The following is a 27363-nucleotide window of genomic DNA, read 5'->3' on the forward strand; positions in this document are numbered from 1 at the left end:
TAGAATGTTAAATTGTTTCTCTGCCAATAGCATATTGAGCAATGAGTACATGACGTTGATTTACAGCTTTAAGACCCTCCTTTTGGCTCTGACTGGTTATTTCTGACCGGGAGTGGTGCATTTCTTCAGACAGCAATAGCAGCACTCAGAGGAGGTGGAGGAGCTTGTTTTTTTTCACAGATTATTTGCCTCAAACTGTTGAGAGACAGTGACAATTTTAAAAAATATATATATTTTTTTTTAAATGTTGCATACTGCAACTTTAAGCCTGAAGTGTGAGTAGAGACAATAAACCTGTCCTATGAAGTTTGACAGTGACCTGGTCCAGTCTCTGGCAGTTGAGGTTGTAAAGTTATAGATTAAGTATTTTCTGACATTTTACTGACAATCAGAAATACTTTACAGATACAGTTATATGAAATTATTATTTTCTGCTCTTTCATTAATAGCCCTGAAATCAAACTTTTCAGCAGCCAAACAAGTTCATACATTTGAAATAAACCTTCAGTCTGAAGAAAAACAATAACTCCACAAGTTTCTCGGTGAATGAAATGTGAGTCAGGTTGTGTTCTTCCTCTGCTCTGCTGGCTGGCTAGCTGAATGTTTGGCTGGCACCAGTATGTGATTAGTTCAGCAAGTATTTTTTTAAAGGAAAAAAAAATGACCAAAGTGGCTTGGTAAATGGCTCATCAGCATTCAGAGTGTGGCGCCATGTGTACTACTGAATCCTGATCCAAATCCCATAACGGCCCACTGGATCGTGGTGTGGGTGGTACAATCTTTCATTTCTGCTCTCAAAACAATGCACAGCTGCTGCTAAGACCAACTTGCTCACCACACCAAGCCTTTGTATTGTTGCTGTAAGCATAGAGACATTAGATTTCCTTTGCATACGGTAACATCATACCATATATATACTTCTCAGTCAGGCAATTATCTCCAATCAGATCACAGACTCACCCTCACCGGAGCAGAGTTTATACAAGCTGACTGCAGCTTCAAAGGACATCTGAGAAGCCAAGATCAAGACAGATTCTTTTAGCTGAAGTGCAGAGGGAGTTTCAACAAGCAGCAACAAGACAGCAGGAACAACTGAGAGTAAAATAAGACGGAAATAAAATAAAATAAAAAAAATTCTCTTCTAGACTTTTGAGAAGCTGTGTAGTTAATTTACATTTTGTTTTACCATTAAAAATCAACATTTTTTTTCAATATTTTATAGCTATGACAAAAGCTAACATGCTCATGCACTTTTTCTGTGAGAGGTATGAAACCAACTTATTTCTTTAAAGGGATAGTTTGGATTTTATGAGTGTCTTTTTAGTTATCAGTGTTCATTCCCTCACCTCTCGTAGAATGGTTTTATGTCACCATGATTCTGTAGGAAAGTGTCGAAGAGCTTGTCAGACTTACAATCCAGCTCAGAAAACTGTGACAAACTAACACACTGTCTGATCTGTTTAAGATCTGCTGATACTCAATGGTATTGTATGCAATTTGGTTGTCATGATATTGTGGAAAACATCAAAGTTTCTTCTAATGAACATCAGAAAATTAGAACTCATAACAGTATGACAAGAGATAAGCTGCTAGAATCCTTAACGGCAAGATGTTTGTTGGATTCAGTTTTTACATACATGTTTTTGCATAGTGTAAAGAAGGATCTGCTTTATGAACTCAGCTGTAGTCCTGCTAACTTTCTGCTTACGATGTTTTCCTTGATGTAACCTTGAGTTTTCCTAGACAGCAGAGGGGACAGGACGCAGATTAGCCAGAGGAATGGAGACATAATGGGGCAATGATCAAGCTGTTTAGAACTAAACAGGAGTTGCTAGTTTATGTCACTGGTGTGTTGAATAGTTGGTGGTTGTGCACACATAAATTTTACCGACCTTTTAATATTCCTCTACAATAAATGTCAAAGTGTTGATCAATCTCTTTGATGGTTCACTAACTTATACTAGTACAAAATGTAACAACCACTTTGTGGAACAGCTACCTTCTGGGATGACTTGTTTTTTTCTTTCTGTCTGTCTGTATCAGGTAAAAATAGTTCCAGAATCAGCTTAGCTTTTTGGCTTTTGGACTAAAAACAGTTGGAAAGCCTCTTTAGAGATCTTGGTTATCTAAGTTTTAAACCTCCAGCTCTATTATGATAATCAGCCATCAATGTTCAGGTGAGCTACTGCAGCTGAGCATTACTGCTGTCTGAAATTGGGAGCATGTAAATGTACATTTTATTGCAAAAGAGAACTGTGCAGTAGTTTTTTGATATCTAATAGATATTAACTTTTTACACATCTATTAGATATTAGATATGGAGTGGAGTTAAATGGCAGAAATCAGCTAAAACTGAAACTTTCGCGACTTTCTGTTAGCTAAGCTCACTAACATGACCCCATTTCTACAATTGTTGATAACTTTTTAACAGAAAATCCAAACTATTTCACAATCAAAAAATACTTAAGTCATCCATTGAGTTGCACATAGTATGCCCATTTGTGAAATGTTTTGTGATGGCAATCAAGAAAATAAAATAACAAACACTAGGATTTCTGAGTGTCCCAGTGAAATCCTAGGACACAGAGGTGTCCTCTTCGTTTTGGAGAATGACATACATTCAGGCTTTACTTATAAACTGCACCCCCACCACCCACCAGGCTAAGTGTTGTTTCTTTTAAGTAGGGTTTTTTATGCACCAGAGACAGTGCCATTAAAGTCGGAGGTGTGCGCATCAAGTGCACCTGCCCATTGGCCTCATTATTTTCAAGTTATGATGCCTTCTCGTGCACCTCCAAGTTTTTGGAATATAAAAATGTAAAATTTTTAACTCACAAACGATGGTGGGCTGCTGGTGAACTACCCTAGAACCCCTGCCACCAGGCTCAACAGGTTTTCTGGGGGAAACCCTCTATATGAAGTGCTGCAAGATTGTTACCAAAACGGTCACCTGCCTGAGGACTACCAAAATATATCTGTGAGGAAGACACAGCCAAACAGGAAGACTTGTGGATGATGATAAAACTGTGTCTGTGAGTAATTTTTACAGATTAAAGCTCCAGCCGCTGGTCTTATCACAGATCACTATTATCCATCAAAACATTAGTCATGGATGGGCATTCAAGAGGAGACATGTCCAGAATTTCAGATTCAGATCTTGTAAATCTTCAGGTAAAAGAAAAGGATTTAGAGAGAAGAATAAACATAAGCTGTTTTGGGGGCGAGATCTACAGCGTAGATTATGAAACATTATTGTGCTGCCTCAGAGTGGCAGATCTATGTAGAGCACCCTGATGGCTTCATAGCGTGATTCTCAGACAGCTCTGGGTGCTTGGAAAGCCTGTGGCTCACTGCTGCTGACATATGTGTGTGACGTTTAGAAATCAGAGAAAAAATGTGGAGTAGCTTTCCAAGACTATTAAAAACAACTAGAGCCTGTTAGCAATTATAGTTGCCATAGTGACGCCACAGCATGTGCTTCAGTTTGATATGATTTAGTAATTAAGATATCCGATTCGTGCCAGCAATCTGCTTTGTATATAATGGAAGTGAACAGAGACTGAGGAGATTGGTGTGAGGGTCCGGTTGAATGGTCCAGCATCTGTGTTTTTTCCCAGCATCATCACATGTGAGCAGAGACGGCGATGTACACGGATCATCCGGACTCGTCTTTCACTATATCGTGAGAGCCCATAGCAACCACTAGGACTCAGATTTAATCAGGTTTTCTCTTTTTTTCCCCAATTTTCATTCTTTGGAAGATTTATCCTTAGTCTGTCCAGCTTCAAACCACAGCACTACATTTCCTCTCAAATTCACTGGTACAGTTTGACTTTTCCAGAAAAGTTTTGTTTATATGCTCAACCAGAATCAGCTGTCGTCCCGACTCGGAGCCTGGCAGTTGGGTCAGAACCACAGAAGATGCAGCACTGCATTTATTCAAGTGCTGTGATTCAGATGGCTCAGGCTTCTGAAGGACTTGTAGTGGTAATTACACCAGGCTTTATCCATCAACAGCTGCCAACATCAAAGAGCTGACATGTGGGGAGCTGAACTTGGAAAGCAAAGTTGGTGTTTTTGCCTCAAAATGTTGATGATCTACTTCCTCTGAGAGCTGGAAGTGCTTCCATACTGATAAAAATAATTGTAGTAACTTGTATCGCCCAACGGAGCAAACAGAGTTCTACTTCCTTTGTCTCTGATTCCATTTCCACATTGCTGACTGTGCTGATGAAGCAGGAAGTGATGACCAAATAGCTGCTACAGCAGCTATTTGGCCTGTATAAGAGACTACAGGAAAACATTCTGAAAAATATGAATGATAATCACAAATTTAACTTGAAATAAATAGATATGAAAACAAACAGGAAGCAGAGCATAATTAAAGTTTAGTTGCCTATGAGCAGATAAGTAGCAGTTTTCAACAGTAAGTATTACATTTTATTTAGACTTGAGCTGTTTTGGGTGTCAAGGAATGTGCAAGAAAAATACTTGGTTTACAAAAGTATGAATTAAAATCTATAAATGTCATGATTACTTTTACATTTAAAACCAAAAAGCAGCAGTGGATGACATGACCTAAATTAAATAAACCAAGTTTCCATACATTTTGAATTATGATTGAAGTTATGTATACATTTATTTTTTTGTTTTGATAGTGATACATTAAATTTAGAAAAAAATTTATTTTGTTATTCATAAAATTGAAATATTCTGCTGAATGAATCTACCTTTTTGCCGTCTTCTTTTTTATAGAGTAACATTTAAGACGCATTGATATTTGCTTTGGTTTATATGTTCAGATATGTTCTGTGAAGTCATCTGCTTAACAGACATGCTGCTCATGGCCTGTAGAAGCGTCACATGATTTATATAGCTGGAATTATTTCCAAACAAATGAATGTGCGTTTTTTGGGAAAGAAGAAACATTTCAGCAGCCTTCACCCAATCAGCTATAAAATAGTGTGCAACAACAGGTGGGATAGAATCAGCACTGGACCAGTATGACAAATATTGCTGGTTTGAAACCTTTTAAAATCTCGGAACCAGGAAGCCAGCGGTACCAACTTCAAATCTGTTTGAGATAAAGGTTTTGAAGATAAAAGATTGGACTTTTGTTTCCAATCTCAATTCAGGATCAGCTTAAAGAGAGAGGCATCAGGCAGTTTGATCAAGTTTGGTGAGTTGTTTCTATTAACCTACATATTAATGAATGGTAATGCTTGGTCAGACACAGCTGACTGGATTGCATGCAGGAACAGAATGTAATTTGTATTTGCAGATAAAGGAACCAGGTTGTGTACAGTATATAAATTGATTCTGAGTTATACTGGACCCCATCCTCTGCAAGGATTTGCTACTCCAGAATAAAAACCTTCTAGCACTGAAAAGCTGGCTCAGCGGACATGAATGAATTTTCACTCCTACAAAAGCCTGAGATGAAAGAGAAGCACTTTCTAAAAGAGCAAGCAATATTTAAGTTTAGGTCTGCATAGATATGCTAGTTTTACTCCATGTGAACAGCTGGTGTCACTGAGGTCAAATATTACAGGCTGGTCTGTTCCTCTGTCCCTTGTAGAGCTTTGAAGTTTGTGGTGAGAACAGGCAGGACCGTTAGTAGAAGGCTGAAGGAGCTACTGTAGTCGCTCCTATTGGCTGTTAGTACTCCGTGAGAACACAGATCTCTGCTCAGGATCTACTGGAACTAAATGTTTTTAAATCAAGATAATTTTCCCCTATGCATCACTGACATGCTTTCCACTACTTCCCTGCTCAGTTTCATTTTTCAGGACTAGACAGGTTAGCTGTTTCTATCTGGTTTGGCCTGCTGTCCAGGCTGAGTGGCTTCTAGGGGTGGGCAATATGGACTTAAAGTTTTACCACATTATTTTTTGAAAATATGGTGACAATGATAAAATGACAATAGTAACTATTTATTACTTCTTTTTTTGTAACTATATGACTGCTAGAGTAATCAAACACAAATAGTGCTCTTGAAAAACATTTCCGTAATGTAATGTGTCTTTAGGACACCAGTCACATAAAAAAAGAGTCATTTGTATCACTAAACCGCACTCAGTACCTGCTTTGAATTATATTTTCATATATTATATTTATGGCTTTTATTTATTTGGTAGAAACGATGCACATTAACATTTTTGTGAATGTGCCAGAATTTGCCAAGGTCCAAGGTGCAACGGTCCAACCTTGGACAGTGTCCAAGGTTAAAATGACTTAACGTCACATATTTTTTTTCCATCAGAAACAAACAGTGGAGTAAAATTGTAAAAGTAATCCAAGCAATATGGACAGTCTTAGGGATTTTAAAATCTCATTAATTTGAATTTATTGTGATAATGATTAATCAAAATTCTTAACATGATAAGAAATTTATTGTGATAAATGGTAAACCATATGGTAGATGCTCAATTTCATTTTTTTCTGTCTGTCAGCAGCACCAATCTGGCTGATTTTTTATTTTATTTTATTTTTTTAACCTTACAGTAATTTCTTTTAATGGTCTGGATTCTCAAAATGTGTCTTCCTTTCCTAAGCAGCAGACATGTTTTTCTGCTTCAGAAATCTGCTCTGCAATTTAGCAATCACACATTGAGCCGTTTTGTGAAACAGGAAGTTAGACTTCGGTAGTGGTGTCAGGTTACTCTGAAACATGATGGAGTCGGAGGGGTCAGGCTGCAGGACGATCTGCTGCCTGTAAAATGCCTTTGTTTAGTTCTGTTTTCCTGGTAATGAGACTTTGAACTACCTGTTGTTCTGTGGCTCTCAGGTTTCTGATGATGCCAACCAGATCATAGCACCTTTGTCTTAGTCATTGCTTTAAACAAACACAGATGTGGGTGTTTGCACGAGAAGTTGTCGTAGTGACTCCTTCTGGTTTAGTCAGAGCAGAAAACAGTTTCCTTTTTAAATCCAGACCGGGTGGTCAGCCATGCCAACATGTTGATGACCTAACATAAGTTAGGTCATCAGCTGTTTCTCTCTCCAGTTGTGGTGAAAGGTCCAGATGTGTAAGTGTGATCTCATGCTAAAAGTGCTTTTCTTTCAGCCTGGGCAAAAACATTCCCACTGCAGCAGGAGATAAGACATAGTAACATTGTGGCTTGGATAAGCTTTGGTGGGTTGAAGAAAATGAGAGGAATGACTGCTGCTTTGGCTTGGGCTCTGTGTTTTTTATTGAGGGATGTCTGCTTTCACAGTGTCATTATCCAGCCCTTTGTCCCGCTGCAGCGCCTCTGCACACAGCAGCAACATACACTGCAAGACTGCTGGCAATGGAAAATTTTGTGGAGGAAAAGCACAGAGCAGAAAGAAAACAGGCTCTGCCACACGGAGGCACAGTTATTCACAGAAACCCTGATCAGAACAAAGCACAGCAGTGGGCAGTTATTTTGAAGAGTTGCAGGTTTCCATATGGAAGGAGGTATTGCTTGTTGTCAGTGTGGAGTAAGGGAGTGTGTCGGAGGAGGAGCTCTGACAGGCCCTCCCTCCTCTACAAAGTTGTGTGACTGGCCTGGTCAGCCATTCAGGGAGAGGCCAGATCCTGGAATCTGGCCATCCAGATAAGAAAACATTCTCATTGGCTAAACTCCCTACTGCAGAAAAGTGTGTGTGTGTATGGATAGACATGGTGGCAGATCGGTTTTGCTTCTCTTAGAGGTCTTGCTCAACTGCACACTCCAACAATACTAAGCCTTACTAAGTATTTTTGTTTAGTTTCTAGTGCAAATGACTCTGTATACTTAAGATAAGACAAAACAAACTTCCTGTAACTTTTGAGCATTGGGGCTTGTTTTCAGTCAGAAATTCCTTCATATTGATTTAGAAAAGAACTAGTCCACTGTCAGATTATTTTACTTACAACAAGACATTTTCTCCATGTTATTAATGGAACTAGTCCTTTTCCTCCAGTTTCCCTGTCCTGTTTCCAAACCCTTGACTTAACAGGCTACTGCAGCATTTAGTGGCTGCAGAGGAGGTTGTTTTATCATTTCAATCAGGTATGCCCATATCTTGCTAAAAAGTTACTTGTAAGTTGGTTTTGTCTTATTTCTTGTGTACTCAGGTATTTGAACTAGAAACTACAGTACAGATGAGCCTATTTTATTGTATTTGCTTCATAATCCAACCTCTAGACTTTCCAGGGGATGCAGGAACAGCTGTTGCTTTCAAAGACATAAACAGTCTGCAACGCTATGCCATGACTTTGTAGGAAGACTCAGAAAAACAACACATGTCTACTATTACAATGGAAGAATCTGGTGGACATGCTTATTACAGCAGGGTGTGCATGTGTTGGAGCAACAGGAAGACTTTACTGTGAACATGATGCAACATGCAGGGCTGCTAGAGGAAAATGATCCTGAGAAGGGACCAGCATGGAGAAGACGCCAAGGCAAGCCGAAAGCAAACACTGAATTTGAGGTTCACTCATAACCTCAGCCTGGGCAAAAACATTCGCTCTGCAGCAGGAGATAAGACATAGCAACATTGTGGCTTGGATAAGCTTTGGTGGGGTATGCACCCTGGGCAAGTTATGAGTGAACCTCAAACAAGCTTTCTGATAGTGCAGCCACCAATCATTCGCGCCTTGTTTTTGTAATGGCAACAGTGGTCCATAATGGCTTTGTTCACTGGCAGCTAATGAATGTGCTCCTCTGTTAACTGTTCTCTGTCAACTTGCTTTAGTGTCGGAAATCTTGCTAAATTAATGTGGTCCAGTTTGAAGCAGAGCCCATAAAACCCATAGAGCCATCACAAACTGGAATACACAACACATTTCAGCACAGAGCTTGAGATAATCAGTAGTAATCATTTTTTTGAGATTGTGCTCAGTTCACGCAGCAGGTCTTGATGCTCAATTTAGATATTTTGCTGGAATCAAATAATTTATTTTGTTTGGCATGATCGTTCGTGCTACGAATTAAACCAGACCGCAATGAGACTTTTGTGCATGGTTAATAACCGCATGCACAGAAGAAGAACATAGACATCTCAAAGCAGAGCTTCATTTATGGAAGCAGTTATGGATAGAAATATTTATGGATCGATTTTAAAGTTATTGGGAGCTGATAGGATTTTCACAAGATCATAACAAGCTTCTACAGTAAACCTGAACCTGAAGCTCACTTTACTGTCTGCATGAAGAGTTATTCCAAAGGGTGAATGCAACTCTTTGATAAAACGGTTTCCGTTTCTGATTTGATCATTTAGGTGATGTCTATGCTCACTATTTCTGCATTTCTCCTCCTGTACAGCTTCCATGAAGAATGGTAATGGCAGCCGGGTGCCTCTGGGGGTCAACGGGCAGAACATGGACTCTACTGGTTTCTCTGAAGGAGAGCTGCTGCTGCAGGTGAGAGGATGAGTTAACCCTGAAGCCTTCAGTGCTACACTCATCTGACAACAGCTGGGTCACCGAGGTTTCAGCTGCTGGTTTATACATCAGCGCCTGTGCCCAGGATCACTTCTTGATTGGACACTTTCAGCTTTCTATCTACTAACTGAAACAACAAACTTTGACTGTCCCATTCAAATGCATGGCAGTTCCAGTGCAGTTCTGGCTCTATGTTCAGGTGTGTTGTCTTGTTGGATGCTGAGCCTCTGCCAGCACAAACTCTTTAACAGCTTTTCTCACAGGAATGACTGATCTTAAATTACGCTGTAGACTTAAGTGATACAGATTTATAACAAACTCCATGAGTGTTTTTGGTTGTGATGAGAATTCGAAAAAGTTCTATGGAGATCAATACATTTGTGAAGCCCTGATTTGTAAACTGACATAAATCCAAATAACTAATTATTCCAGTTAACTAAACAGCCAACATGTGTTCATGTGCAACTGATTCCAATCAGTTCTATCAGACACAGTTCCAGTGGAGGTCACAGCTGTTCAGTCCTAGCACCCAGTGCAGTGATCCATTTCTGTTTATGGAGGATTTTCTAGAAGGTTTTCTCCATTATTAGAGTTTCTGTTTGCTGCCAGTGTTTCCATTCAGAATGCTCCACTACATATTCCTCTTTGTAGAGAAACAATCTTTTAATCTTGCCAATACAGGATTTAGTTCCACTCTTGTCAAGCAGTAAGCAACACTTTTGTAAAATTTCAAACTGACAATTAACTTGTATTTTCATGATTCATGATGCAGAGAACGAGCCAAACACTAGCAGGGAAGCTAATTCACACGTCTTTAAAACTTGTGTGTTACTGTAATGATGTTGATTTAAACCACGTATGTTCATTCTGCAATTAGACTCAGCGGTGGATAGGAAATAGCTATATTTACTCAGTCACATGTATTTTCATTATTTTAATGGGCAGCCTAGATTTCAGAGCCAGCTACACATCCTAACTATTTTATCTTGGTTAAGTTTCTTTATCAGTTGTGGTGATTCTGGCCATTCACACCATGTTTTTGTGTTCCCTGTGCAGGCGCTGAACGGCTTTGTGTTGGTGGTGACATCTGAAGGAATGGTGTTTTACACCTCCCCTACCATCAAAGACTACTTGGGCTTCCATCAGGTGACACAGAGACCCGCCTGTCCTGCATTTCTGAGAAACCAGACCCATTCATGATGTGTTGAATTACTATGCAGCATAATTCACAAATATAAACACAAATTGCTGCACAATAAAAAAAAACTCTGCAGAATTACTCAATTATTGCCGCCTTTAAACATAATTTAAATTACAATGTGATGAAAAGGGCATTCTGGCACTCTGTACATCTCTAGTGGTGCACAGTAGACTCTGTTACACAAAAAATGTTTTACATATAGGGATTTAATAAACATTGTGAGTCATCACCTGACTAAACATTGCAATATCAGTGTAATATCAGCTTTGAGAAGAAGCTGCTAGTTAACTATTAAAAAATATTACATTCAAGCCCCACATTGTACTTATTTTAATAACATTTCATTGGCCTGGAAAAATATCCTCATAAAAGATGATTAAGTATCCATCAGTGTTAATCGTCTTTGTTTGCTTCCCAGACTTTCTAAAATTCAGGTCAGGGGCATTCAAATTCATTCGGAGGGCCAGAAATGGCCCCCAAACCACACATTGGGACCCCTGGCTAATTTAGTCCTTGTGATCCCAGGGCGGAGTTTGGTTTTTAGATGTTACCTTTGCATGTCTTTTAAAAATCTTTTGCTGAATATAACCCAAACTGCCAGAGTGTAGTCATATCTAGGCCTGACATAATAACTGATTTTGCTTGACAATTAATTGTTTATTGTGTTAAGCTTTAATATGGTTTTCTTGAGATGATTTTCAAGTAGCATCATGCTTATGGCCCAATAAAGTTGAATTTCTAAAGAACATTTAACTGGAGATATTTTAGATATCTAAAATAATCAAAACAAAAGAAACAAAAAGTAAGACCCTGAAGTTCCTGTAAACAAAATTATCTTTCAAAAAATGGATCAGTTGAGGTCAAAGCACCAAACTGAAAACTTTTGTCATCTAGTCTTTGGTAGAAAGACATGAGAAAAACAATTATGCACATGAAAATTTTTAAGTCAGTTTTAATTTAGCATGAGAGAATTGATTTATTGCAACAAGTTTAACCATATAATTTTCAAACTGCTGTTTGTTCCCTTCCTCTCCAGACTGAACAAGCTGGATATAATCAAGAATTATAATTTTAACCTCACTGTAACTCAAAAACTCTAAAGGTTAAACAGCTATGTCTGCACTCCCATCGTACTTCAGTGAGACCTGATGCTGTTGTCCATCTTCCCACAGTCAGACGTGGTCCACCAGAGTGTGTTTGAGCTCATCCACACTGACGACCGAGCCATGTTCAGACAGCAGCTCCACTTTGCCTTAAACCCTCCTCCAATCCCCTCAGATGCAGACCGTAAGTGGTGATGGAATGAGCAAGAACAGTATGAAATACAAATCACTGGAACTCTAACACTGATTTGCTATCAGTGTTAGAGTTCCATGCTTGGCAGAATATTCCAGATATGTTTGGTCTGTGTTTCTGTCTTAGTCTCCCAGAACTGTGAAAATGCAGTGATGTACAACCCAGAGCAGCTCCCCCCTGACAACTCCTCCTTCCTGGAGAGGAGCTTTTTCTGTCGCTTCCGATGTCTCTTGGACAACTCCTCCGGCTTCCTGGTTTGTCGATGCTTAATTCAGGAATAAAAATAAAATCCTTAAACCAGCATGTAATTCTAATCCTTTTTTTAAACAGGCCCTGAAGTTCCATGGGCGCTTGAAGTACCTCCATGGTCAAAACTTTTCCAGGGACAGTGAGAGCTGTAAACGTATCCAGCTGGCTCTGTTTGCCATCGCTGTGCCTGTCCAGTCTCCGTCAATTGTGGAGATCAGAGCCAAAATGCTCCTCTTCCAGACAAGGCACAAGCTGGACTTCACACCCACTGGCGTTTGCAGCAGGTCTATGATTTTCATTACAAAACAGTCAAGTACTTTCTAAGAGCCCAGCACTGTCTGCAAACAAGGAGTTTGATTAGGAAGTCAAGTCAAATTCAGTTGAAGTGTTTTTAGCTCCTGTGCTGTCAGTGAAAGGTGAAAGTTTGGTTGGCATGGAGACCAATTGAACCAGTACTCCTAACATTACTCTGCTTGATTGTTTCTGCAGGGGGAAGATAATCCTGGGTTATTCTGAGACGGAGCTGTGTATGAAAGGCTCAGGATATCAGTTCATCCATGCTGCTGACATGATGTACTGCGCTGACAACCACATCCGCAGTATGTTCACTACTCACTTGTCTTCTCTGCATTACAACCAAACGCTAAATGGAGACCCAGTAACACTGATGTTTATTTAACAAGGAGATGCAGTGTCTTGCAAATATATTCACATCTTTTATTTTTTTTTTTTGATGGGATTTTTACTCAGATACCTCAAAGTAAAGTAAAGTGCAACCAGCTGCCTTCCAGTAGTCAAGTAATTAATTAATAAAGTTCTTTAGGGCAAAGACAGTACAGTTAGGGTAATGGACAGAAAAAAAAAAGTTTACTATCTTAAAATAGTAAGACTACACTTACCACATTAAATCTGTCTACTACACCATACTCGTATGTATTGGTCTGTCACATAAAAATGCAATAAAATAAAACAAGGTTTGTGTTTTGCCACAGTTGATGGCTTAAATTTAACTTTACAGTTTATTTCTTTTTGGAGAGTTATTTGATCAAATGTTGGTGTCACTGCAGGAGCCATTATTTACCAACAGTATTTGAGAACACTTTCAAAATACAATTTTTTTAACTTAAAGTGTGTGTTTATTGTGACAGTGATTAAAACAGGAGAGAGCGGTCTGACTGTGTTCAGACTGCTCAGCAAATCCAACGGCTGGGTATGGGTGAACTCTAACGCCAAGCTCATCTACAAAGGAGGGAGACCTGAGTTCATCATTGCATACCAGAAAGCTTTAACGTGAGTAGCTGGACTTACTGACAGCAGGCGGAATGTTAAATTTATCAGACTTAACATTCTGATAGATTGTTAACCAGTTGCCGGGAGCCAGTCCTCATGTGTTCTGCCTTCTTTGTTTCAGCAACGCTGAGGGAGAGGAGTACCTGAGACAGCGGCGGCTGCAGCTGCCCTTTAGCTGCGCCACAGGAGAGGCCATTCTCTACAATACTGGGCCCACCATGGACATCTCGCAGCTCCAGTTTGACAAAATGTTTGACACCAGAAATACGAAGAGGGACATGCTCCCCACCTCCCTTCTTGACTGCTTCATGAGTCAGGATGAAAGCATGTACAACCAAGCGGTGGACAACCCCCTACCTGTGGACCAGGTGTTCATGGACACCCACGCACTGGTCGCTGTACCCAGCAACGAGTGGCAGAAGACCTCATCAGAGGTGCCAGCTGAACCCATGTTGGTGAAGGAGGAGGCCAAGCAGTCAGTGCTGGCTGTAATCGACAGCCTGGAGAAGCTGACTCACAGTGGAGACTTTGAGGACATTCTGGGGAACATGGAGGTAGACGATTCTGAGCTGATGGAGTTGGAAAACTGCTTTAAGAAGTTCCACCAGGAAGAGGATCCTCAGAGAAGTTCTGGCTCCGATCTGGACAACTTCATCACTGATGAGATTGTAGACTTTATTGACTCAGTGTTCAAAGAGAGGAGGGGGGAGTGCTTGAACAGCCTCACCTTGAGCTCCCTTACAGAAATCAACAATTTCTCATCCTCTGAACTGTGTGAGCCACAGCTCTTCCACACTCCCGACCCCAGTTGTTCTTACTCAACAGTGAGCAGCTGCTACGAACACCTAAATGATTCTGTGCTTTCAGGCCAGAGTCTGGCTGAGTCCACTCCGATGGGCAGCAAAAGCCACAAACAAACTCAACAGGGTCACACTGATAGCAGTCTGCCGCTACTGCAGCAGCTGCAGCTGCATGACATCTTCAGTCCAGCCATAGAGCTCCCAGCGCTCACTGTACCCAACAACTCAGTGACAGAGGCCTTCCCTTCTACTCAGACCTGCCAGAAGCAGCAGGCATCCATCATGCCAGCCAGATGTTCTCAGGGCAGTTCATCTCAGCTGCTCCTGCAGCTGGGAAGCAGCTTGGAGGGACCAGAACGAGCAAATGGCCAGATCCTGCACAATTCTGCTCAACATCTGAGCAACACAGTACTTGGTGTAAAAACAATTCCCTATAGCAACTTCACCGCCACACCTCCTGATGGCTGTGATCCAAAGTTTCTGCAGAAGGGTCTTGTGTGTGAGAACCACAGGGCTCCTGTGCAGCAGTGGCTTCAGAGCCAGCAACAGACACTACCACATGCTGACATCATCCAGAATGAACATGAGTCCATGTCCACATTCCAGAACCAACATCCAGGGAGCCAAACATTCCCTAGTTCCAGCTTTTGTCCAGGCAGCATCAGCAGTCTAAGTCACCTGGAGCAAGGAGGTCTGGGGCCAGCTGGCAGTCAGGACCCCCACAGCAGCTGCATGTTCCAGCAGCACTTCTCCAACCCAGCAGGGGTAAAACTTTTATCTCACTATGGTCCCCCAGACCTCAACGGGGATCAGAGTCCCAGCTACCTACAGTGGAGCCACAGTGAACTTCCAGTGGGCACATCAGCCATCAACCAGGAGATGCCCAACATCGGCCCTCTGGTCCCTGGCATGGCCCCCGCAGAGGACTCCTGTAACGTGCAGCAGTACCTGGACAGCAACACACAGACACCGGTAAACAGTCCTGAAAACACACCACCACCAGCCCAGAATGAGCCCTAGAAAGAGATGGCACACTGAACAACTTAAACCATTAAATGTCTCACTGTTGGGTGTTAGAGGTGCTAGAATTCCTCAGACCTCATGATCAAATGTACCACTGATCATAAATCAGAGCATCATGAGCTCTGATAGTTTAGTAAGGCTCCAGGTGAACATGATTTTATTATGTTCCAAGAATAATCACAGCTACAACATGAGTTTGTTCAATTAGACAAATAACCACAATTGTATTTCTAAAACAAATTAATTGAAAAAAATTACTGGCTGTATTATAATTAATGCCATGTATCAAGCAGAGAAAAAAGAAAATAAAATCAATCAATTTGGATTCATCCATCCATTAGCTTACACCCTTATCCCTATGGGGGTTGCGAGGGGAGCTGGTGCCTATCTCCAGTGGTCAACAGGTGGAGAGACAGGGTCACCCTGGACAGGTTACCAGTCCATCACAGCAAATTAGATTCGTTTTAAACCTTAAACCTAATTTAGTCTGCTTCTTTAAAACATGGTGGTGGATCATAATGAGCTTGCTGATTACAGAAATATGAACTCAACAAGACAGCTCTAATCTGAGATGATAGAACTGGAACTAAGTTTGGTCCAGACCAGCACATAGGGCATCGCCAAAGTCCAAGTGTGATGTAAAATATGCATGAATCATTCCTAGTTATGCCACAGGATAAGTACAGCTTTAGCTTAGCAAGCTTGAGCAGAACAAGATTGAACAACGTCAGAGATTGACTTTGTCCAATCTAAAATAATGATCAAAGATAAAGGCTGAGTGAATGTTTAGAGCCTAGGGGCATCAGGGATACTTCACCCTAAAAAAAGTTCAAATTTGAACTGAACTCATGTTCAGTGGTCCTCTTTGGTTTAACTGGTCGGTAACTCTGAATATCATCAACAAAGCAATAGAAAGAGGGTAGAACCCAGAGGGAACAACCAAATGTATCAGCTATGGACCCACATCAAATCCTTGCGGTACCCTTAAGTAATTAAGAGGGACTGAAAAATTTCAGTCAAGCGGTGTACAACCGCTTGACTTGGTTTAAACTAGGATGGAACCAAGAATTTCCGCATAACCTACTGTTCAGTAGATGAAAGTACAGAATTATAATAAATGGCAGGAAGATCAACATTCTGGACAGATTTCAAACCAGACTGGAATTTCTTTGTTGAGGCTCTCCAATAATTCTGAAGTTGACTCCATATTTCTTTTGCTAAAATTTTAGAATGAAAGACTAGTTCGAGAACTGGTCTGTTGTTAGACATCACTGCTGGGTCAAGAGAATCAGATAGCTGTCTGTGGGTGAAAAAAAGAAGAATGGGTAGACCAAAGCAGTTGACATCACAAGCATTGCAAGAACAAAGCGGAAACAACTGGCAAGTAGAAGGAAGTTTTTACAGTCACATTAATATAAGACTTCATGATAAATTGTAGTCTTCAAATAATGAGACAAAGGTGAAGTTTGGGGAAGCAAAGAAAGACCCTAAACAGTGTCCCAGTATTAAACAGAGGAAGTAATTATATCATGGTTTGCATGGCTCTTTCTGTAACACATGCAAGCATCTATATGAATGAAGTAGCAGAGCAAAGTCCAACCATCAGTCTGCTTCCATCAAAAACATTAGAATCAACTGAATGTGAAATCCACATCAAAAGTTTAAAGACCTGCAAAAAATAATTATAAAATTGAATATTTAACTTTAGCAGAATGGTTCACATGTGATGTTATGTTTGGATGTAATTGTTGCTCCACTCCTTTGCTGACATGTTTTTCATCCATTCAGCAGAACAGCAGAGTAGCCGCTCAGTCTCGAGGAATTTTCATCAATCCTGCTCTCATGGAGTAGAACGCAGCCTCATCCATCGACAGCAACACAAACTCAGTATAGCTTGCCTATATCAGTGCTTATCCACATCACATATGTTCTAATATTATATATGTGTTTTATACTTCTTTGTACAATTACACAAATGCTCTTCTCTCTGCTTGTCAGCTGTTGCTTTCGTGAAAATACACAGTAGTAACAATGAAGTATGAATTTACAAGTGTGTTTACCAGGATGCAGATGGAGCCAACCAAAGATGTTTTATAAGGGAAACCCGAGCTCCTTCCAAAACTTGGATGTTTTATTGCAATCACTCATGTTTTTCTAAAGGACCTAGTAATCTGGGTAAAAATATTGAACTGTGCCTTCAGATGCATAGGATATCAGATGAAATCTGTACATTTTAAATGAAACTGTCCAACTGGTTGATGTAATTGTATATTTATTTGTTTAATTTTTTATGTGCCTTTTTATTTTAGGTTTGTTTGTTACATCTGAATTCTTTGGCTCTTCAAACCCCACACGTATAGAATGCATCAGCATATGTTCATTTATGTGCAGTCTATAGAAATGCATTTCTTGGGAAAATGATTCTAGAGATTTTGTGTTTGAACAAGCAAGCACTCCGCTGCACCTTTGCACCAAATCCATTAAGATCCCGTCTGGACTTCACTTTAAGTGCCTTTTGCAGTCTCACTATGTATATAAAAGCCATTCACATTCACCTCTGCAACAAGCTAACAACCAAAGCTTCCCAGAGATTGTCCCCTCACACAAGTGTTTAATTTCAAGCCATTTAGCCGCTTCTGTAAAACCAGAAAAGGCTAAGAAAACATGCTGCAGAAAGTTCAGCCTCCAGATTCCAACACAGCCACAAAATATAAAATTTTATTTCTAATGAAAGAATACCTGTTAATTGATAAAGTATATGCTGTAGATGATTCAGCCCAACATAAATTTATAACACCATGTAGTGATCTGTTTGTATCTGATCATAACTTATGCAGCGACTATTTACTGTCAGACCTGAACTGATCTTGGTGGTTCTAAAATGTAATACCAAACCCAAGCGCTAGGTGTCATCACAAACTAGCACACATTTTTCAAATTGATGAGATTGTTGTGCTCAATATATTTGAGGAAATAATTGCAGTAAAGAAAGTTTAAGCTTATATAAAGCTGTTGTTAGTCCAGTAGGGCTCCTCAGAATATCTTTCTTTGATAATTTATTTACTATATATGCGTTTGTTGCTTCACGAGCATTTCTAAAATTTTATTAAAAGTCATTGTAAAAACTTAAGTACATCTTACTTTAATTCTAAGGCTTTCATAAATCAGAACAGGTACAAAACACAGGAATGAAATGGCTTAATTACCTCCTTCTTGTGTAGATCAGTTCTCCAGAGCCTTGCCAATGACCTAATTATTTTATTCAGGTGTGGTGCAGCAGAGGCACATCTAAATGTTGCACGACGCTGGCCCTCAGAACATGATAAAAGTGAAGTGGTTGTTAGCAAGTCCTGATAATTTTAAATCTAACTTCAGGTAAAAACACAGTTTCTACATTCTGCTGTAATTTATTAAATAAATGCAAAACGCAAGAGCTGTTTACAAAAAACTATTATTCAGTAGCCTCAAGATCCTCCTTTGGCAGAAATCATCTAATTTACACCAAGAATAAAATCTCACTTTATCGTTAGCATGACGTGGTTTTAGCCCATCTTCAGGCAGCTTACCTCACAAGGAACATTTTGCCATGTTGAGGACATCATAGGAAAAGCTAATGCCTGTTAGACTGCAAAGTGCCCAGCTCCTGTGACTGCAAAGGAGGCCCAGTTCATCAGTTCTTCACCACTGTGCTTTGCAGGTGTTGAACTGCTGGGAATAATGGTCAAACACTTCTTCTTTGGCCATATGTGTTTAATGGACAGCTCTGAAAGTTTGGTACATCTTTTAGATGAAGTTTTGGTGTTTAGAAAAAAGAGCCCATCTTCTTCAGCTCTGTTGTACAAATCATGCTTCTGCAATCTTTTCCTCATTGCTCTGTTTTGAAGTTGATTATGCTACCATTAAAGGATAAAAAGTCTGAGAGGAAACTCAGACAATGTATTCTCCCAACATTTTAAATTACTTGGAGATTAACTCCTGGGAGAAAGGCGACTGCCCTCAGCTCTTTCCAGAATCATCTGAAAAAGCATTGCCTTTCATCAGGTTCCTGGAAACTGTTGCTTTAAAACTAGGTTGGACCTCTGGATCAGTGGACTCTGTCAGATTTGGAGTGGTGCTGTGACCCATACTGGACACGTGTGAGTCCATTTTAAAACACACATCTACTCTTCTAAGTTCCCCTGCTGAGATCCCTGCACATGGACTAGAGTAGAACATGTTGTTATCACACTACAGAGTTCCAGCCCAGGTTGAAAAAAATAGTAACAAGGTCCTTTTTTCATCGGAATGCAAGCTTCCTAAATGCCCCGAGTGGCTTTGTGGCGTCAGGTTGTTGACAATAGCTTAAGTGGTATTGAAACAACAAGCAGATGAATGTGAGACTGGCTCAGACTTGCGATTCAAACACTGAACTCCAACACAAAGACACACCCAAACTTGTGCCCTGTGCCTTCAAATAAATCCCAACTTCAGCAGAAATTCCATGTTGTTGTAGAGACGTTTTGCTTTGTGTCTATATCAGGGGTGTCAAACTCCAGTCCTGGAGGGCCACTGTCCTGCAGTTTTTCAATGTGCCACAGGTACAAAACACAGGAATGATTTCATTCCTCCTTGTGTAGATCAGTTCTCCAGAGCCTTGCCAATGACCTAATTATTCTATTCAGGTGTGGTGCAGCAGAGGCACATCTAAATGTTGCACGACGCTGGCCCTCGAGGACTGGATGTTGACACCCCTGGTCTACATGGTTCTCTGTATCAGAAAGTGCATACATTTGCATCTAACCAGGACAAACAACGATGACAAGGGAACAGTGGTGTGACCTGATGAAAGAAAGTGAGAACGTGACAGTGCTTTTAGATCTCAACTTTCTTTGTTTCTTCAGCTTTTTCTACTCTTTTTGTAAAATTTTTCACACTACAGAATGATGTGGGGGGTCTCAAAAAGCTGAGCTTGATCTCCAGTAACATGGCAGCTTCATGGATTCCTGCTCTTCTCTAGGAAACCACTCAGTATTTAAATTTCCGTCACAACTGTCATGTATGTTCATGTGTATATTTTAATGAAAACATTAGAATATACATATGAGACTTTATATTCAGTAATAACCTAAATATCTGATTGTTGAGGCCTTTTTCAAGGCTGTTGTTGGAGATGTTTCTGCTCCACCAGCAGGGGGAACTCATCTGTTGAACTCTGATGACTGCAGCCACTATGAAAAACGTGGAGTCGAACGTTTGAGTCAATCATGTTGGTGAGCTAACATGTGCTCTAATAGTTGCCATATGTCTGCTCTTGTATTAAAAAGAGGAAAGAAAAATGTCATTGAATTTTATCTAACCAAGTACTTAAAATATATCTTTATCATTATATAACATGGCTTTGTATACTGTTATATGCTTTTTTCATAAACAAGTGCAATCATTCTGCTGTTGTTTGGCTCCTTTTGCTTTGTGTGTAGTTTTCAAAGTTTACCAGAACCTCCAAATGAGTATTTTCTATAGCTGTGGTTCTCAACTGGGTTGTTGAGAACCCATTTGAGAACTGGGTTTCCTACTGGGTTGAGGTATTCAGATGAAAAACATATAATTAAAAAAAAAAATTGTAGCAATACAAATTTACCATGAGGAAATCACCTGTTTTAACAAGTTCATTTTGCAGCTTCCTGTGAGTTGGTTTTAACTTGCATCTAGAAATTAAATCAAACCCAACTTACCTGTGTTTCTGTTTAAAGGCTTGTAAATTAAAAGATTTGGGTTAAAAAAATCACACTAATGCTATTACCAACATATGAAAGATAGTTATGTTGGGCCTTTTCCTACTCTGTTCTCACACAAAGCCAACTTTCTATTATATTTTTCCAAATTCACACTTGGAAATGTAATTTAGTGACACAATCTGAGGCTTAATCAAACTTTTAACAAGTCTTGATGCAATAAAACAAATGGCTACAGTGGGAAACCATGTATGTTAGGTGATAAAATGTTTGGGGACCAAGAACACTGCCATGAAAAAAGTTAAATTAAAATGTCCTGAAAGAGTGGACAAATATCCTGTGTGTTCAGGACGTGTGGATCTGAAATAACGGATTCATAATAGGTTCTGTTAACCGGCTATGGTAGAGCTAGAACATAATAAAATATGTCTTTAAGAAGAGTTAAGACAACTTATTCCGACAAACCGGGCATAGATGTTCCAAATTATAGAAGTTCTAAGAAAGCAAAGAAAAATAAAAATAAATTCCTCTTAAAGAAATAAAGTTTGTATCAATCAAACTGTATTTGTATAGCACATTTCTGCAACAAAGCATTTCAAAGTGCTTTACATCATAAACACAAAAGGCCAGTCTCCGTGCTGTGGTGAGCACAAAAACCAGATTGGAAAGAGTCAAAGCAGTTGGTCATCATGAGGAAACTATTTAATTGTTTACACACAGTTTTTTCATAACTTTGCTGATGAATGGGAGGTCAGAGGTCGGCCTGTAATTCTGCAGTAGTGATTTGTCCAGGTTGTTCTTTTTTAACAGTGGTTTGATGACTGCTGTTTTCAAAGCCTGGGGGAAAACACCTGATGTAAGCGATGAGTTACTATTTGGATCAGATCAGTAGCAATAACAGGCAGGACTTTCTGAAAGAAATGTGTGGGAAGGACATCCAGACAGCAGGAGCTTGAACTTAATTGACTTATAATTTCTTCTAAGGTTTTATAATTGAAAATGAGTCTTTTTTTTGTAGTTTAAATTGTTTCTGAGGCTGCAGTCCCCCAGCGTCCATCATAATGTTGAACAGGTGGAGGTTTTTCCAACGTACACAGAACCTGAACCATCTCTTAGAACCACAGATTCACTCACTGTATGAATTTCCAGTAATAAATGATTAATTGTTTTGTTTCCTAAAGAGATGGAAGGGCTTTAAAAGTAAAGGTTTTATAGTGTTCCTTTAAATATATGACAGATCATTTCCACCAGAGGGTTCCCTTGAACTTCACCTGTATTGTAAGATGTGACTGAACAAGCAGCAGTTACCAGTTCCTCACAGGGCCAACACAAAAACAGGTCAGATTATCAAACATGCACCATACCGATCCAAGCTCTAGATCCTTCCACCTGATCCAGCTGAGTCTGAAATGATCTGCAGAAAACTTTGAAATCCATTCAAGCTGAAACTACAAACAGATCAGCTCCCACAACATCCCGAAGACTTTTCACTCTCTGTCTCATTAGTCTCTTGATGAGGATTGACAAGACCCTGTGAAAGGTTGACTCTGCCTCCCACCCTTCACTTTGGAAGAAACTCAGCATCTTCACCCAAATCCTGTCAAGCTGATTCCCCTCCATTATTTCACAGCTGACCTCTGACCCACATACGCCACTCTGAATCGCCGGCGTCTGTCTGTAAGTACTAGAGTCATCCGGGAGCGCGCGCACGAGAACACGCTCGTTCCCTCGACTGTTCCACGTGCTCGAGCACATGAGCCGTGGTGCGTGAGAACCGTGGTCTGTTCTGTTCTGTTCACCTCAGTCTGGGTGAAGCTGACACTCATCCACGTAAAAATTTTCAGCAGTTAGACTGAGTCGTTGTGCTCCGTTGGTGCCACTAAAATTTTTGTTTGTGCTGCTTTGGTTTCTGAGATATTAAAAAATATTTTTAGGTCATCTCCATCGGCCCGTTAAATCTGATTTGTGCGGCTTTCCTTCATGAGACATCATGGAGCCCCTGCATGTGATTGTTTACATCTGGGAACTTCGCATATGTTGTTATTCTGTTAGTTGCCATAGCAGCGCTGCCGGTAGTACAATTCCGTTAACAAAAAGAAACCTTATAATTAATTTAGTTTGTTATGGAGCATGACCTAAATAAAATATTTGTAATATTTCAGAAAACAAGGCAGCACAAGCCTGCACAGGAGCACCGATCACGCAGGATATTTGCTGAAATCTTTCAAGTGGGTGGAGGGTGGGGTGTCTGCAGGTCCACGCAGCTGGATGAAGAGCGTGGAATGCGCGGCCCCGCTGCAGGTTGGAGTGGAAGAGACTCTGCTGCTGTCTGCAAGCTGTCTGACCCGCAGGAGAGATGCGCTGCATTCGGGTGCAAACTGCGCCAACGCTCTGAGAGTCTGCTGCTCAGAGACAGGACTCTGCTGCGTCACTTTCCTGTCCAGTTCATTCGCTGATGGCTTTGGATTTGTTATTCCTATTATCGGACATGCTGTATGCGAGCGGCAGATTCTAGCGGAACGTTGGCCGGTGAGTTCTGCGTGTCCTTCTAGAAAAGGAGCAGACATGTATGCAGGACGCAAGAGGAGAAAACCCGTCCAGAGAGCGTGAGTTCCGATGAGTTTCTCATCTTTATTGTTAAATGTGTTTTAAAGGAATGCGGACCAGTTGAGATGCACCTGCTGAGCTGAACTGTGCCTCAGAAGGCGCAAAGCTTCAGAAGGCGCAAAGCTGCGGCCAGACAAGTAGGAAAAGTAGCGGTTGAGATTTCGTTCTCTTATTAGTTCGCACTAATTTTGAAAGCCCAGATTATTTGGGGAAAATGTGGTTTTAGAAAAAGAAAAACGCTGGAAAAATGTTTTTGTTTTAAATTGAGATGGATCAGATCTCAGGCCTGCAGAGGCCTCAGCGTCCGACCTGCAGCTTCAGCTTCTTCATCGGAAATAATAAATGAATCCATAAAAAGATGGAGGAGCAAATATGCCTAGACGTTCCATTCGTTTTCATAACTTCGTATTGGTTGTTTAGCAACATTTAGTTTGGACATCGGGATCCGAACGACGCCATTTTCCTCATGAACGTCCTTCAGCTCCCATCCACTCAGCGCGCAGTGGCCTGGACAATACCACACACCTTTTATTATACTTTCTTTCAATATTTTCAGATGCATAAATGAAAACAGTAAAAGCTAAAGTAACAGCAAATTGTAGCTCGATCAGCCAGAAATGTTCTTTATTTTAAAAGCTGGCTGTCATCAGCTGTTTTATGAGGCCATGACAGTCGCATCACTGTCAGGGATTCAGCTGATTTAAAAATAAATCACACAAAAGATTGTATTGCACCGGAATACAAAAAATGTCCAAGTTGAAAATGAAAAGTAATTATTTATGACTGTGAAAAAGACATTTTAGTCTGTGATGTTCTGAAAGCTTGGCTGTCATCTACCAAAAGCCCTGCAGTTCTTTGTAAAAGAACAGTTAGATTCTGAACTGCATTGAAATAAGACATCTTGATATGGAAACAAAATGTCTGAAGGTGCAATTTCATTCCAAACCTGATAATTTTTTCCCCAGAAACCAATAATATCAAAGACAAAATACTCTTAACATATAATTAATATATTATTTAAAATTTGCTTAAAAATGATACTTTAGATCAGTGGTTTTTCATGCATATTTCACTGTATTTTATAATTTTACTGAGAAAAAGTAATACAGAAAGAAAATGGGGACATATCATTCTGCATCATTGTCCTTCTGCAGAACCAAAGTGTTTTTGGGCTCCCGGTTCTGTTCTGATGGCTGGATGTTCTCCTGCATGATTTTCTGGTTGGAAGGAAACTTAATCACACAAACATCACCATGTTTGACTGTCTTGATTCTGTCTTTGTTGAGAAATCATATGATGGTTGGTTTAAGAGAGCAGGTTAGAAAGGACAGCACACAGGGGAATCCAGCAGACACTGACAGCCAACGAGGAGTTTAAATACTGGTGATTGGATGGAGAACCAGTGGCTGAGAAATGAGACCAGAAATGTAGATTGAAGAAAGAGAGAACAAAAGAGAGAGAGTTAATAATCAAGCCTTGGTTTGGCTTGTGAAGTCACCCCAACTTAAAAAAAATGTAGCTTAACCATATTTCATTTAGGATTCAATAAGGAATCAATCACTTCTTCTCCGACTGCCATGTTTGGATGTAGCTTTTTCTCCTTGACTGAATAAATTTATTGCTTAAAAATGTTTGTTTTTGTTTCCTCTGACTATGTATGTTGGAATGTAGCAATAGCTACAGTAAATAAAGTTAAGCACTAATGGGGGAATGACAATCAGATTATTTCACAAAATAATCAGATTTTTTATGTCTCGTTCTTGTAGAGAATATAGCATGACTGAAATCTGAATGAATTAGGAAAGAACATTATTTTTTGACCCAATTTAAATATCAAAAATAATTGCAGATGAAATGATTGGACTTTGCCGTTGTGCTGGTGAGGATCAGAGATGCTCTGACTTTGTTTAGTAGGAACACAGTTTTAATGCTGGATGGATAAAGGACATCCATTATTATATGATGATGACAGTCAGTTAGCTTAATTAAAATAAATAAAATTATTCTAATATTGCTACTGTTGACACGGCAGCTACTTTGTAACAATATATATGGGTCAATTTCTTTTTTTACTTTGTTTTTTGGATTATTTGGAGACAAAATCAGAATGAACTTGAACTGAACTCTTTAGTTGTCATCCTCAGAGTGAGAATGATTACATTTTAACTGGTAAATAAAACTTGAAGCATATGTTTTTTATAGCTATCTGAAAGGCTCAATGTGAAACTTTCCCCTTCAAAAAATCTGATTTGTGCATAATCCATATGAGGTACGATATCAGAATCAAATAGTTTGCAAAGCGTCTGCAGTCTGAATGGCCATATCATATTCCACCCAGCTTTCATGTCATTGACGTCAGACATGCCTCATATTTCTGCACCAGAAGTAGACCGTGCTCCAGCCGCTGCAGGAGTCAAACTGGAAGTCTTGGAAACTTGTCAGACTCAAAAGTTACTCGTAAGTTTTAGAATCAATCAGAACTTAAAATGACTAAAAACTAGCAGTTTATGTTCCTTGGTGAAAAAAAAGTACATGTGATATTTGTCCAGTGTAGGTGATAAAAGAAAAAAAATGGATTCCTGGTGAGTGACTTTAATTTACGTGGCCCCAAAGTTCAATCAAAGTCTATTTTATGATTCTATTATATTGTTGTGAAGCTCAAATTGTACACAGGGATTATGTATTTTCCTGTTCATTCGCAGCTCTTGGAGTGGGGCATTTAGGTCGGGAGCCATTTCCTGTCTATGAACTTCAGAGAGGAAACAGACACTTTTTTGGTGGGGAAGGGATTTATGTTTATTTGCTTATCAACATTTATAATGCAAAGCTATTCGTAGGATGGTCTTTTCTGTAAAAAAATGACTTGTCAGTTATTATAATTATTTGTCTATGATCCTGTAGTGTGGACTGGTTATATATTTATATAAAAAATCTATCTTTAAAATCGTATTTATCAGCAGGGATATCTGGCTGCAACCCTAAAAAACACTGTAAAACTGTAACAGCTTGATGAAGAGATATGTGAACCACATGGTAACATGGAGGCTTGGGAGGCTGGGTGCTGTGACCAGACCTCTGGCCTGTTCTCTCACTTTGCAGTGATGGTGAGTCATGCACGTCACCATGAATGAACTTGGAGTCACCATAACAGCTGCACCGAATGTACTGCATTCTTGTCTTTGCTGGTATAATCCTACATGCGTGATACAGTCAGATCTCTGGTCTAAGCAGCAGGAAGTCCTGCCCTCTGATGAATTGGGAGCATGTGATTATCAGCTATTAGAGGCGTTCCTTTCTGAACCGGCTGCAGGAGCCTTCATCTTAGATCATGTCTACCCGGGTTAATAAGGACTGAACCCTCACCCAGTGCTGTTTAGTTGTTGGCATGTATCCCTTTGTGTTTAAAATAAATATTCTCTTAATGAGATTACAGATTACATTTAAAAGCATAATCTCTAGTCACATGTGGGGTATCCCAAGGTTCAATCAAAGGGCTGCTCTTATTCAATATGTGCTGCCACTAGCTAAGGTTGTAACAGGAAATAAGATTAGTTACCATAGCTATGCAGATGATACACAGTTCTACATTACGATGTCCACAGGTGACTCTGAACCCATAGAAGCAGATGCTTTGAACAGATAAATGTGTGGATGTGCTAAAACGTTCTAAAGCTGAACAGAATAAAAACTGAAGTTATAGAGGGACGATGTAGAGTTACAGATCTAGAGTTACAGATCTAGAGTGAGCAGACAGCTTCAATTATTACAGCTGGAAACTAAAGATCAGCCTGA

At 39.9% G+C, this 27363-nt stretch overlaps 2 protein-coding genes across 3 annotated transcripts in view; both read left to right on the plus strand.

Moving 5' to 3' along the window:
• LOC129353163 (aryl hydrocarbon receptor-like) overlaps positions 1-20674 on the plus strand; it is a 32397-nt gene extending 11723 nt beyond the window's left edge. The window contains exons 3-11 of one of the 2 annotated variants that reach the window (XM_055022389.1): positions 9276-9373; positions 10451-10540; positions 11768-11882; positions 12018-12145; positions 12222-12424; positions 12630-12739; positions 13289-13430; positions 13552-15202; positions 17042-20674. In XM_055022389.1, coding sequence (XP_054878364.1) covers positions 9276-9373; positions 10451-10540; positions 11768-11882; positions 12018-12145; positions 12222-12424; positions 12630-12739; positions 13289-13430; positions 13552-15202; positions 17042-17104 — 2600 coding nt within the window. In that variant the 3' untranslated portion in view covers positions 17105-20674. The remainder of the gene's footprint in view (positions 1-9275; positions 9374-10450; positions 10541-11767; positions 11883-12017; positions 12146-12221; positions 12425-12629; positions 12740-13288; positions 13431-13551; positions 15203-17041) is intronic. The other variant, XM_055022390.1, reaches the window with a different exon arrangement.
• Positions 20675-23144: 2470 nt separating this feature from the next.
• The window catches only part of LOC129353148 (aryl hydrocarbon receptor-like), a 32243-nt gene continuing 28024 nt past the window's right edge, over positions 23145-27363 (plus strand). Inside the window, exon 1 of the mRNA XM_055022369.1 lies at positions 23145-23570. Within this exon, the coding sequence (XP_054878344.1) occupies positions 23233-23570 (338 nt within the window). The 5' untranslated portion in view covers positions 23145-23232. The remainder of the gene's footprint in view (positions 23571-27363) is intronic.

The sequence above is a fragment of the Poeciliopsis prolifica genome, unplaced genomic scaffold (assembly GCF_027474105.1).
Source record: "Poeciliopsis prolifica strain line A6 unplaced genomic scaffold, Auburn_PproV2 SCAFFOLD085, whole genome shotgun sequence".
NCBI lineage: Eukaryota > Metazoa > Chordata > Actinopteri > Cyprinodontiformes > Poeciliidae > Poeciliopsis > Poeciliopsis prolifica.